Here is a 14765-nt window from a genome sequence, read left to right on the forward strand (position 1 = left end):
ATGTTGTAATTAGATAACTATACAATTTTAGTTTTTTTACATTTATGTTCCTCTTGTTTCAGGCACCGGAGCAGCATCGAGGGTTTGAGGCAGGAGAGGGACACTCGGCTTCAGAACTGTCGTCGGGCTCGCAGCCTCAGCCCCAGCAAACATAACTACCCCCATTCCCCTCCTCAATCCCGATCCCCTTCTCACCTCCGATCCCCTCCTCAAAAAGCCATATCCTCCTCCAGGGTTTCAACCTTGCCTAGCCAACGCAGAGAGTACCTCCAACAGCTCCGCCAAGAAGAAATGGAAGGCAGTAGGTAAGACAGGATCCAGACCAAGTTATATTTGTTTTGTGCTAAATTGCTCAACAGTTTTCAATGTCCGATTATTTATTCTCTGTCGTAAAGAGGGTTATATCTGTGGATTCATTTATCAATTGATTGATTGTAAATCTGTCTTTCCCCAGGATCCCAGATCCACCCAGAGGAGAGGGTCATTGTCCCTCTGAGATAGAGCAGCTGCTGCGTGACTACGGCCGTGCCCGTGAGGAGGCCAGGACGGAAATAGCGCATGCAAGGGAACGGCTCCGCGAGAGGACAGAGCAGGAGAAGAGACGTCTCCAGCAACAGGCTCTGTCTCAGGTGGTCAAGGTTAGTCACAGCAAGAAGTCCTAGTTTCACACTCCATAGATAGTCGAAAGCCTCAAGATGTATTCAGCATATTTTTTTCCATTAATTCTATAATAAAACCTTTCAGTCACCTCCCTCCGAATCCATCCCTGTCAAAATAAAGGTTAAATAACCCTGGTCAGGGATTAATATTGCACCATTCCTGTTAGTAGAGACCTTGAGGAGTAGGAATATGAAAATAATAGTGAAAATGCAGTAAAAAAGGACGGTGGCCTATAAGAATAAGGTATTTAAATTTTTTTGAAAATACTTATTTTGGTAAAAGATGCGATTGAATTGCTGACAACACATTATATTAGGCAACATACATTGGTTAATCCACATTTCATGTGGTCAATTAACCAATATTCCGACTTAAGGTCGCCTATAAAATAATGCCTATAATAGTAATAAAAAACTGCACTTTGTCATATATTATCTCAACATGTAGTCTGAAGATGGTGGAAGAACCTGGATCATTTGAAATTGAAGAAAAACTATTTTGAGGAACATTGCACTATACACTACCTGAAAACACATTAATTGATATAAAAAAATGTAAGGTATTTTTTTTTAAATAATTTTTTAACTGCATTGTCAGTTGGGGCTTGTAAGTCAGCATTTCACTGTAAGGTCTACACCTGTTCTATTCGGCGCATGTGACAAATAACATTTGATTTTATTTGAATATTCATGTTTGGACACACAAAATTACCATAATTTGTAAACATTTGACATCAGTCCTTATTTCACAATGCTTACCTACCTAAAAAGCCATTGAAGCAGACCTAAAGTATATCTTTTTTTAGATTGTTGAAATTGGTGAAAATGCTATGCAAATGTTCTGACCTTCTTTTGACATATCAACCGCCTGGTAGAGAGCTCTGTTATTTCCAAAATAAACATCAAGTTGGGGAAAAAAAATAGATTGGAAGTTCTTATTTGAGTTACGAGAATGGCTTCCCAAGAAAAACTTTCAAAATGTCTAATTAGAGGTAAAAAGCTCTCTACAAAAAAGGCAGAGATTGATTTCTTATTGCTCATGTTCAAATTTCAGCAACAGGAGGTGATATCGTATATAAACTAAAACAAAGAAATTATTCTGCCAGTACTCCTTAGACAATGCGAATCCAAAGGGGCTAAACTATAATTTTTCACTGTCCTCGTTTCTATAATGGTGTTGCCTTGATTTTTTGGGGGGTCTCTGCATCTCCTGATTCACAGACATCCAAATATCACCCATGTATATTTTGACATGGCCTATTGATTAACGAGACACACTATTTATATTTTTTATTTTGTGCTATAATTTACCATTTACCTTAAAACAATTATAATGATAATGTTTCATCTCAATGAGCCACTAGGCTATAAATAAAAGCTAAGTGCAATACAAAAAATGAAAGAAGCGAATGGTCACCTGAACTCTTATTTGAGTTGTTAGTAATAGGAATTTAAGGTGAAATAATTGTTTCAATGTTTTTCAATGAGAGACAGTTAAAGGGATACATATATAAATACAATTGATTAGAAGGTTTTTTCATGAAAAGAACTCCCCTTATATTGAAAGACTTACACTACATGACCAAAATTATGTGGACACCTGCTCATCGAACATTTCATTCCTAAATCATTGGCATTAATATGGAGTTGGTCCCTCCTTTGCTGGTATAACAGCCTCCACTCTTCTGGGAAGGCTTTCCACTAGATGCTGGAACATTGCTGCGGGGACTTTCTTCCATTCAGCCACAACAAGATTAGTGAGGTCGGGCACTGATGTTGGGCGATTAGGTCTCGCTTGCAGTCGGCGTTCCAATTCATCCCAAAGGTGTTCGATGGGGTTGAGGTCAGGGCTCTGTGCAGCCCAGACAATTCTTTCACACCGATATCGACAAACCATTTCTGTATGGACCTTGTTTTGTGCACAGGGGCATTGTAATGCTGAAACAGGAAAGTGCCTTCCCCAAACTGTTGCCACAAAGTTTGAAGCACAGAATCATCTAGAATGTAATTGTATGCTGTAGAGTTAAGATTTCCCTTCACTGGAACTAAGTGGCCCGAACCATGAAAAACAGCCCCAGACCATTATTCTCACTCTATCAAACTTTACAGTTGGCACTATGCATTCGGGCAGGTAGCATTCTCTTGGCATCCGCCAAACTCCTGCCATCCGCCAAATTGTGAAGCGTGAATCATCCCTCCAGAGAATGCGTTTCCACTGCTCCAGAGTCCAATGGCGACAAGCTTTACACCACTCCAGCCAACGCTTGGCATTGTGCATGGTGATTTTAGGCTTGTGTGCGGCTGCTCAGCCATAGAAACCCATTTCATGAAGCACCCGACAAACAGTTATTGTGCTGACGTTGCTTCCAGAGGCAGTTTGGAACTTGGTAGTGAGTGTTGCAACCGAGGACAAACTATTTTTACGCTATTCCCATTCTGTGAGCTTGTGTGGCCTACCACTTCACGGCTGAGCCGCTGTTGCTCCTAGACATTTCCACTTCACAATAACAGCATTTACAGTTGACCGGGGCAGCTCTAGCAGGGCAGACATTTGACCAACTGACCTTTTGGAAAGGTGGCATCCTATGACGGTGCCATGTTGAAAGTTACTGAGCTCTTCAATAAGACCATTCTACTGCCAATGTTTGTCTATGGAGATTGCATGGGCTGTGCGCTCGATTTTATACACCTGTCAGCAACGGCTGTGGCTGAAATAGCCGAATCCACTAATTTGAAGGGGTGTCCACATCATTTTGTATATATAGTGTATGTTGTCCCCTGATCTGTGCTGTTTTCCTAAAACAGCTATCTTTCTTCTTCTCTGTCTACTGATGATTCATTCACATTTAGGATGACTTGCGGTATCGGACCAGAGTCAGCAACAGTACACTATGCACAGGGTCGAGTCTGAGCCTATCATCTGGACCAACCTCTGGCTACAACAGTGGCAACACAGCTCAGCTGAGGGATGGCAGGAGACCCTCACTGACACAGGAGGTACTGTACTAGTTTCTGAAGACATTTTTTGTTGCTTTTTTACGCCCAGGCACTGCACTTGGAAACGAGCCGGCTGGTTAAAACGGGCACACTTACAGTTATGTTGATGAATGTGCGCTGTCCCTGAAAAACGAAATGTTACGAAGTAAAGCCTAATGGTAGACCTACTGTAAACCAAACTTAAAGTAACTGTCCAGTGAAAATCTCACTTTTTAAAAGTTCATATTCTGTTAACTCAGACGCAAATATTGTTGGCCATACATATGGCCAAAGCACAAAGCATATGGCCAAAGCATAAATTGGAGAATATATATATTTTTAAACCACCTCAAACTTGTATCTGAAACAGACTGTTTAAAAAATGCTTGCTATTTTCTCATAGAGGATGATGTCATCCTCCTGAGGAGGATTAGCTGGCTAATCAGTGGACTACTCGCATGAATATTTTTAATGACCGGTATTCACCCACATCATTCTGTTGTTGAAGTACGCTGACACCATTCCAACACAGTAAAGCTGCATTGTAACATACAGTACCAGTCAAACGTTTGGACACAACCTACTCATGCCAGGGTTTTTATTCATTTTGACTTTTTTCTACATTGTAGAATAATAGTGAAGACATCAAAACTATGAAATAACACATATGGAATCATGTGGTAATCAAAAATGTGTTTAATAAATCTAAATATATTTTATATTTGAGATTCTTCAAAGTAGCCACCCTTTGCCTTGATGACAGCTTTGCATACTCTTGGCATTATCTCAACCAGCTTCATTAGATCTAGCCTAGGCTACTTATTCATGTTCTTCAACATAAACTAGTCACAAGCTGCTTCTACTACAATTGGGATCATTTGCTTAAATCTTTTGACCTGAGAACTACAACAAAAACAGTAACTAAAAGGAATGGATGTCCTGTTCAGATTAAAATAATTGTGGGAAGTTAGTTGAATCAAGAGGCATTCGGCCATGGCATTGTAAATCTTATTTTTTGGTTAGCTACAGTAGCTAGCTAACGTTAGCAGAATTAGCTAGCTACTTCTATTTTTTACATTTACATTTACATTTAAGTCATTTAGCAGACGCTCTTATCCAGAGCGACTTACAAATTGGTGCATTCACCTTATGATATCCAGTGGAACAACCACTTTACAATAGTGCATCTAACTCTTTTAAGGGGGGGGGTTAGAAGGATTACTTTATCCTATCCTAGGTATTCCTTAAAGAGGTGGGGTTTCAGGTGTCTCCGGAAGGTGGTGATTGACTCCGCTGACCTGGCGTCGTGAGGGAGTTTGTTCCACCATTGGGGTGCCAGAGCAGCGAACAGTTTTGACTGGGCTGAGCGGGAACTGTACTTCCTCAGAGGTAGGGAGGCGAGCAGGCCAGAGGTGGATGAACGCAGTGCCCTTGTTTGGGTGTAGGGCCTGATCAGAGCCTGAAGGTACGGAGGTGCCGTTCCCCTCACAGCTCCGTAGGCAAGCACCATGGTCTTGTAGCGGATGCGAGCTTCAACTGGAAGCCAGTGGAGAGAGCGGAGGAGCGGGGTGACGTGAGAGAACTTGGGAAAGTTGAACACCAGACGGGCTGCGGCGTTCTGGATGAGTTGTAGGGGTTTAATGGCACAGGCAGGGAGCCCAGCCAACAGCGAGTTGCAGTAATCCAGACGGGAGATGACAAGTGCCTGGATTAGGACCTGCGCCGCTTCCTGCGTGAGGCAGGGTCGTACTCTGCGAATGTTGTAGAGCATGAACCTACAGGAACGGGTCACCGCCTTGATGTTAGTTGAGAACGACAGGGTGTTGTCCAGGATCACGCCAAGGTTCTTAGCACTCTGGGAGGAGGACACAATGGAGTTGTCAACCGTGATGGCGAGATCATGGAACGGGCAGTCCTTCCCCGGGAGGAAGAGCAGCTCCGTCTTGCCGAGGTTCAGCTTGAGGTGGTGATCCGTCATCCACACTGATATGTCTGCCAGACATGCAGAGATGCGATTCACCACCTGGTTATCAGAGGGGGGAAAGGAGAAGATTAATTGTGTGTCGTCTGCATAGCAATGATAGGAGAGACCATGTGAGGATATGACAGAGCCAAGTGACTTGGTGTATAGCGAGAATAGGAGAGGGCCTAGAACAGAGCCCTGGGGGACACCAGTGGTGAGAGCACGTGGTGCGGAGACAGATTCTCGCCACGCCACCTGGTAGGAGCGACCTGTCAGGTAGGACACAATCCAAGCGTGGGCCGCGCCGGAGATGCCCAGCTCGGAGAGGGTGGAGAGGAGGATCTGATGGTTCACAGTATCAAAGGCAGCCGATAGGTCTAGAAGGATGAGAGCAGAGGAGAGAGAGTTAGCTTTAGCAGTGCGGAGCGCCTCCGTGACACAGAGAAGAGCAGTCTCAGTTGAATGACTAGTCTTGAAACCTGACTGATTTGGATCAAGAAGGTCATTCTGAGAGAGATAGCAGGAGAGCTGGCCAAGGACGGCACGTTCAAGAGTTTTGGAGAGAAAAGAAAGAAGGGATACTGGTCTGTAGTTGTTGACATCGGAGGGATCGAGTGTAGGTTTTTTCAGAAGGGGTGCAACTCTCGCTCTCTTGAAGACGGAAGGGACGTAGCCAGCGGTCAAGGATGAGTTGATGAGCGAGGTGAGGTAAGGGAGAAGGTCTCCGGAAATGGTCTGGAGAAGAGAGGAGGGGATAGGGTCAAGCGGGCAGGTTGTTGGGCGGCCGGCCGTCACAAGACGCGAGATTTCATCTGGAGAGAGAGGGGAGAAAGAGGTCAAAGCACAGGGTAGGGCAGTGTGAGCAGAACCAGCGGTGTCGTTTGACTTAGCAAACGAGGATCGGATGTCGTCGACCTTCTTTTCAAAATGGTTGACGAAGTCATCAGCAGAGAGGGAGGAGGGGGGAGGAGGGGGAGGAGGATTCAGGAGGGAGGAGAAGGTGGCAAAGAGCTTCCTAGGGTTAGAGGCAGATGCTTGGAATTTAGAGTGGTAGAAATTGGCTTTAGCAGCAGAGACAGAAGAGGAGAATGTAGAGAGGAGGGAGTGAAAGGATGCCAGGTCCGCAGGGAGGCGAGTTTTCCTCCATTTCCGCTCGGCTGCCCGGAGCCCTGTTCTGTGAGCTCGCAATGAGTCGTCGAGCCACGGAGCAGGAGGGGAGGACCGAGCCGGCCTGGAGGATAGGGGACATAGAGAGTCAAAGGATGCAGAAAGGGAGGAGAGGAGGGTTGAGGAGGCAGAATCAGGAGATAGGTTGGAGAAGGTTTGAGCAGAGGGAAGAGATGATAGGATGGAAGAGGAGAGAGTAGCGGGGGAGAGAGAGCGAAGGTTGGGACGGCGCGATACCATCCGAGTAGGGGCAGTGTGGGAAGTGTTGGATGAGAGCGAGAGGGAAAAGGATACAATTATATACAATACAAAAAAAAAGATACAATTTTTGTGATCAACTTTTTATTTAGTTTGTCATTTTTTTCAGACGGGAGGTACAGGAATAACATTCAAAATAATATTAATTCAGATATGTTCATACATTCAGTTATAATATTTGCCTTTCATATTTCATACTTTACGGTACCAGTTGTTTGCCACTTGAAAAACAACACCAGCATCCTCCCTCCCCACCTGGAAACCATGTTTCCCACCTCTTCCCACCCGCTAACTTTGACAGTCCTAGTAGTTTGTTTTTGTCCGTATTTAAATAAACAAAAAAGAAATAAAAGAGCCTAATGAATTCTCTGTGTTGTTTTTGTCTGGTCCAAGGTCACTGGAGTCCCGGATAATGGTATAAATGGGCTGAAGGTCAGGTCTCGCCCTCCCATCTGTGGTTCTCAGAGTGTGAAGACCCAGCGTGCCTGGCTCTCTGCCCAAGGTAAGGATGGAGTGACTCAGTACCACCAGCCGCTTTCTTCATGCACAAGGCAGAGACCACATCTCTCCACTTCTGATGGTCTAAAGCAGGGGTGTCAAACTCATTCCACGGAGGGCCTAGTGTCTGCAGGTTTTTGGTTTTTCCTTTCAATAAAGCCCTAGACAACCAGGTGTGGGGAGTTCCTAACTAATTAGTGATGTTAATTCATCAATCAAGTACAAGGGAGGAGCGAAAACCCGCAGACACTCGGCCCCCCGTGGAATGAATTTGACACCTGTGGTCTAAAGCCTGTTTGGCAGCCTGGCATCAATTCCTTTATCAAATCAAATCACATTTTATTGGTCACATGCGCCGAATACAACAGGTGTAGACCTTACAGTGAAATGCTTACTTACAATGCAGTTTTAAGAAAAATAAGTGTTAAGTTAAAAATACAAGTAAACAGAGCTTCAACTGTTTTTCTTGTTTTGGGGCGTCTACGTTTGCCTCTTCCGCCTGGAGTCCCCCTGAGCCACTCTCTAATTCCTAATTTTCAACAAAACAATTGTAATATTTTGATTACTCATATTAACCATTAGCAGTGTTTCCTCTGAAAAAAAATCTTTTTTCAGTGGGGAGAAAAGGTAGCTGAATCTCAGCTATGGTGACTTTTTAAAAGGACGTTCTACTCCAAAATGAATGAAAATAGAATGATGCTGACACCATCTAAAATAGAATTTCCACCTCCAGAAATGAGCCCAATAACATATTGGTAAAACATTGGACCATGCATGTAGCCTATGCATGGTTCATATGATCAGGTATGCTATTAGCAATAAGCATGATCACCTGTAGCCCAACTGATGCAGCATTATGGCTATAAACAAATAGGCTGAATCATAGGGTTGCCTATCTGCATTTACCCTATTGGGCTCATCATTAGCTAGATCTAAATGGGATATTTTAACTATACTGAACAAAAAATATAAGCGCAACATGTAAAGTGTTGGTCCCATGTTTCATGAGCTGAAATAAAAGATCCCAGAAATTTCTCTCACATTTTGTGCACAAATTTGTTTGCATCCTTGTTAGTGAGCACTCCTTTGCCAAGATAATCCATCTATATCAAGAATATGGTTAAACAGCACGATCATTACACAGGTGCAACTTGAGCCGGGGACAATAAAAAGCCACTCAAAAAACACAATGCCACAGATGTCTTAAGTTTGACAGCGTGTTTCAGTTCCTGCCTATATCCAGCAACTTCGCACAGCCATTGAAGACGAGTAAAACATTCCAGGGCCACAATCAACAGCCTGATCAACTCTATGCGAAGAAGATGTGTCGCTCTGCATGAGGCAAATGGTGGTCTCACCAGATACTGACTGGTTTTCTGATCCACACCCCTAACATTTTTTTTAAGGTATCTGTGACCAACAGATGCATATTTATATGCCCAGGCATGTGACTTCTATAGATTGGGGTCTAATTTATTTATTTCAATTGACTAATTTCCTTATATGAATTGTAACTCAGTAAAATCGTTGAAATTGTTGCATGTTGCATTTATATATTTTTTCAGTATAGTTAGCATCCTGTTGAATTTTAGGTCCCCAAAAAACTTGCATAAACACAGTGAATATAATGTAGGCTTACCTGTTAGGGTAACTTTGGGTGACCTGCCACCCACCTGTACTTTTCACAGAAACCACTTCATGTCGCATTTTCCCCCCCCCCAACACTTTCCCTGGTTGCCACTAGTCTCGCTCAACAAAAAATGTCATCTGTCTCATCACTATTTTTTAAGTCACTACAATTATAAAAAAAAATTGTTGGTAGGTTGGTGTTTCACACCATTAAAACCGTTAAAGCTGTTTTCACCCGCGATTGCAAGAATTGTTGTCCATTGACTGCTTGTCAGAATATATATTTCCCTCCCTATGGCACTCGTAACTTGAATGCACCTCGAGATGAATGTTTCTCTCGAATAGAACACAGCTCTAGCATCTTCAAAGTGTGCCTCGCCAGAAATATTCTTTCATGTTCCATATTTTGTGGCAGCGCCACAGCTGAAATGACTGCAGCGGAAACACTGCCATTCGTGTGTTTTTCTCCTGTGTCTTCTGTAGATGTACGGCTGGAGCCCGGTGTGTCAGGGTCTGACCCTCTGATGTCATCCTCGCCGTCATCTCCCACAAGCCTACGCCCGCGCACAGCCTCCTTTGGCTCTGCCTCCTCTATGTCTACAGCCTATCAGGACCTCACATCCTGTCTGCTTGGCCGAGCTATGGCTGAGGTAGAATATGACGCTTCTCCATTAAAAGTAGAACCTGTTCATCCTATTTCTGTGGCTTCTCCTCCTCGCCATCCACCAGTTACACAACCTTCAGCCATTGTTGTGGATGTACTGCATGCTCTGAATAATTATGTAATGTCAACATTATTTCTGTGAACATTGTGCAGAATAAACAGCTGTGCTGTTCTCACCTGTGCCTCCAGGTGCGCTTGGCTGCTGCTGGTGACATGGGGAACCTAGTAAGGGGGACGGCTGCTGCTGGTTGGAGGTGAGTTGCACTATGGTTTCTCCTCCCGTCATTTTCATAATCATTTGCAAAGACTTCTGAGAGAGCACATGGTTAACACTCCACATAACCCATATCATAACACATGACAAATGCTCATGCACCCGTATAAGTTATAAAGCATCAAAAAGTACACCATCAGGCTTCAAGTAAAGTGTTACCAAAACATGTTATACGCGACTGTAGGTACACAAAAATGAGATACTATGTTTTAACCACCTCCCTGTCCTCTCTCTTTCAGGTACGAGGGGCTAGAGCGAGGTGTCCAGGCCTTCTACAAGCCCTCCTCTAGTCCGTCAGTGCACTCCTTCCTGGGGGCGGTGGAGCTAGAGAGGCCCCTGGCCAGCCTGTGGAGCATGGTCCGAGACCACTCCAAGACCCACCTGTACCACAAGGCTATCCACTCAGCCCGGACACGGCCACTAGATGACAGCACTCAGCTGGGTGAGTCTGCTGGCTGGAGCATAGCAGGGTTGAGGTCAATTCTCCACTTGAAAATGGTGAAAGCCTGCAATGCTGCTGCCCATGCTAAAACAGGCGTTTTGGCAAATGCACCATCTTTCCATGTCTGAGTCATTCCATTTCAGTCCAGACAAATGACTTCCAGGAAGTAAAGTGAAATTCAGATTCCAATTCTAATTCTCCTCATGCTTTTCCATGTGTTTCTCCTCAGTGTATCTGTTGACAGACCCGTCCAGCTGCCACCTCAAACAGCCCAGAGACTTCTGCTGCATCAGCACCCAGTCACGACAGGTCAGTAGGGTCAGAGGTCACAGGTCAGAAGCTCCACACTTGATGGACCTCCAGTTGACTCAACTGCTCTTTCTTACCAAGAATTGTTTGAAATGTTTAACTGCGCAGCAAATTGGCCAGTGTTACCTAGTGTTGATTTTTCAGTGTAACATTTCTAGAGTTGATTCAGGTGTTAAATTAACTCTCTTAATAAGTGTTCAATTAACAGCCATTGGTGTAAAAGAACACAAGTGTTGGTGTTAATAACCCGTGTTAAACAAAAACCTTGCCCATCATTATCATATTTCCCAGCATGCTCTGTTGCAGGTAGATTTTTTAAAATAGTTTTATTTCAATATCTATGTTTTTGCATGTACTGTACATTTATTTATTAATCTTATGCTACTCAAATATAAATATATTTTTCTAAACTTATCCAATCTGTTACTTGGACTTATTGCACCTGTTACTGAAATGGTTGTTCCAGTTTAGATGCTTAAGGTAATTCTGAATGCAGGTTGTGGGTGAATAAAAATTCAAATTGCTGGATATCCCCACTCTGGCTGGATTCCAATAGGAATTCTACATCATGATAACATAAATAAGCTTAGGATCTTAGTTGGTGAAGGCCACAGGACTGAAAATGGATGTCTCTGTCACTAACAAATATAGTGATGGGTGGTAACTCACTTGAAAGGCAAGGCACTAAGCAGTGTGTTCATTTAACACTGAAAAGTGTGGACCCGTGTAGACACTGGACCAGTGTTAAATTGAAAACTGTCAGTGTGGATTTAACACTGAAGAATTTGCTGTGTGGAATAAGGGGGACAGAGAACATCCTCATTTCAGGGGCAATGATTCTTACTGCCCTATAGCCAGGAGTTGTTTATATGTTACTGTCACATACACCGGATAGGTGCAGCAAAAGGCTACATGTCACCCTTTAAAAAAATATATATATATATTTTTTTTTTTACATGGTCAGGAAAAAGCCTAACTCTTCTCTCTCCTAGGATGACTTTTGTGTGCTGGCCATGCAGTCTGTCTTCGAGGAGTCTCTCCCTCGGCCCAGTGTGGAGGCAATCCGAGGGGAGATGTTGCCTAGCGCCTGGGTCCTTCAGCCAATCACACGCCATGGCCGAGAGGTTGTCAGGGTCATCTACCTGCTGCAGGTGAGACAGGAACCAGTTTACTATATGTCAATGTAAAGTGGTCTGAAGAATCTGTCAATCAATTCATCAAGATTATTTCTCAATCTTGTTTTACATCAACAGTTCTTAAGAGCACTTCAGATGCAGATATGCTTAATGATTCCTTATCTCAATGTGGAGTCTCCCTTCCTCTCTCTTTCTTTTCTTCCTCCCCTTCTCTTCTCCATCCCCCCCTCGGCTCACTTTTTGTCCTCCTGTCTTTCAGGTCGACCTTGGCACTCCATCCTTCCCACAGAGGCTGTTGGGATCCGTGGCTAGGAGACAGGCTGCAGTCCTGGCAGAGCTCGATTCCCTTTTCTCTCTGTGAGACTGACAGCTGGCCAGGGTCGCGTTCATTAGTCACCAAATTGAAGAAAACTGACTGAAAAAGTGAGGGGCTACCTGGACTTGTTCAATATGAAATAATCATTTTCGTGTTATGTTTCAAAACATTTTGCTACAGGGTGCCTTAATGAAGAGGCCCCAGGTTAAAGGCCACAGATGTAACAGTGAGCACTTAGACCAATGTCCGGAATCTGATCTGTGACCTGTCTCTCTTTCAATTTGCACCTGAATTTATTTACTTGATTTTAACCTTATGATGAGCACTGATGACATTGATTTTGTGATACCAAGTATCATGCAGCTTTTTTTATGTACATTTTTTTTTTAAATATATGTATGTCAGTACATATTTGAGTATTTTGTGTTTAAAATGGTTAATTGTAGATCTGTGTTTAATATGTATGCTTTTAGCAATCATAATCGTATCTTGCTGAAGTTTGAGTGGTGTAGACTGGGTGTCAGGGAGGATTCGAGGGGCTGGCTCCTAGATTTGACCCATTCAACAGATCTTACTGCGTTACTGCAACTTCTGATCAGAGAGACCCCAGGCTCCTAAAGGTTTACAATTCCCCAAACGTTTCATAATAACACTATAATAACACCGATTTATATTTCACGCAAAATTATGTCTCCTACTGCCCATTCCTCCATTTAATCTATCTGTACTTTGAGCCTCAGTTCTACTACTTCCATAATTACTGATTTATGATACAGAATGATTTGTCTCCCATTTCACAGGCCTCAGCCTCAGTCCGAACCACTATAAAGACCACTTAATGACATGATTCTTATCTTCTGAATCCTATATGGTAACGTCCCAAGGCACAGCACACTTTACCCACTCACTACCCTTAAAGCTAGAATCCTTAGTGTCTACATCAATTTTCAGACTTCTAAATGAATGATATATACCAATTGATTCTTGAAGAGTATAACTTAGAAATGCCCCATGGGCTTGGTTCAACTGTCGTACCCCGTCAGAACCCAAAATAGAAGCTTGTTTTACTCCGATGTCTGTAAACCATGTAAATGTATACGAACGGCGTGTAGCCTCAAAACGCGATTAGAACTATAATGTTGACATCACGGATGGTCAATCCTTGCATCCACAGCTCTGGCTATGAGTTTTAGAGTGGTTACATTTCTCCAGGCCCATCCCTCATCTTTTTACCAAAAACAGAAGCAGGGTGAGCACTTTTTTTATGAGGGCTAAGGATTGTAGTCTAACGGAAGAAAAAAATATGCAACCACTTCTTTGGGGTAACTGTAAAGCTAACACTAAGTGACATACTGTAAACTATAGCCCCAAAACCATATAAGATGAGTCTATAGGTCTATAGCTCCTTATCTGTTTCTTAGTCAGATTTGTATGTACCGTACTGTTTTGTTTCTACTGTCTCCCAATGACAATGTTATTAGCGCTGCATATATGCAATACTGGTAATTTCACATAGAGGCATGTAGTAAACCATATGCTTGAGGATGTAATGAACAATGGGTTTTCCTCTGAACGTTGCTTAACAAGACGGCACAAACAGGTCTCTGACCAGGCTATGATGGAAGGTGTTCGCAATGGTGTTGGCGAGAGAGACGACATATTAATTGGTCAATAATAGACCACGCCTATTCATCTGTTAGTTAGTTGACGCTTCAGGCAATTCATGCACTATTATTGGAATCCAACCTTTAAAAAGCCATATTATGTGTTTTGTTGACTTTTCAGGACATTATTTTTGCTCTAGTTGTTGTACTGCACAGTGTCACAGTAAGAAGGTCCCCGGGGAAACCAAAGAAGAAGGAACTGATATGAAAGATCTAGTTTCCCCGGGGATAGAACAATGAAGTAGCTAACTGACAACCTTTTGTACTGAGTTTTATTTTTATCCATATTTTTTTACAAGTGCCTATTATGTGACATGAATGTATAACACCATGTCAATATGTATAATTATTTTGTTTTATTATTATTATTATTTTAAATTACTATATATTCTAATCCTAAAGAAATGCAAATGAGCGTGTGTTATTTTCCTATATAAACTTGACATATTTTAAAATGTGTACATACGTGCACCTTGTCACTTGTTTAGCTGTGTAAATATTAGCTATATTCATTGTAAATTGTAGGGCTGTTGTCCAGTTCCTGACTATAGCCCCTAGACTTAAACATATCCATGATGTATTAAGTTAGCCTACTCAACAGTATGTTCTTATGTATGTTGATTGTTGCCGCCCTCCTATTTATTTGTATGGTATGCAATATTGGCCATGATCAACAGTGTTTTAAATTTGACCACAATCAATGAATCATTACATAAAATAGTGGAGCGTCTACACTGTATGTACACTGCTATAGCCTACTGGAGTGAAGCACTGGTTTGTTTGAATGAGGACACTGTGGGAGCAGAGTAG

The 14765-nt window shown here is 42.8% G+C and overlaps 1 protein-coding gene across 1 annotated transcript in view; it reads left to right on the plus strand.

Annotated features, from left to right (window-relative positions):
* Positions 1 to 14656, plus strand: part of stard9 (StAR-related lipid transfer (START) domain containing 9) — a 58194-nt gene extending 43538 nt beyond the window's left edge. The window contains exons 23-32 of the mRNA XM_071365415.1: positions 63 to 305; positions 455 to 638; positions 3510 to 3656; positions 7417 to 7525; positions 9634 to 9800; positions 10004 to 10068; positions 10328 to 10530; positions 10760 to 10839; positions 11832 to 11990; positions 12235 to 14656. Of these exons, the coding sequence (XP_071221516.1) occupies positions 63 to 305; positions 455 to 638; positions 3510 to 3656; positions 7417 to 7525; positions 9634 to 9800; positions 10004 to 10068; positions 10328 to 10530; positions 10760 to 10839; positions 11832 to 11990; positions 12235 to 12336 (1459 nt within the window). The 3' untranslated portion in view covers positions 12337 to 14656. The remainder of the gene's footprint in view (positions 1 to 62; positions 306 to 454; positions 639 to 3509; positions 3657 to 7416; positions 7526 to 9633; positions 9801 to 10003; positions 10069 to 10327; positions 10531 to 10759; positions 10840 to 11831; positions 11991 to 12234) is intronic.
* The last annotated feature ends 109 nt before the right edge of the window (positions 14657 to 14765 follow it).

This window comes from Salvelinus alpinus, chromosome 25 (assembly GCF_045679555.1).
Source record: "Salvelinus alpinus chromosome 25, SLU_Salpinus.1, whole genome shotgun sequence".
In the NCBI taxonomy this organism is placed as follows: Eukaryota; Metazoa; Chordata; class Actinopteri; order Salmoniformes; family Salmonidae; genus Salvelinus; species Salvelinus alpinus.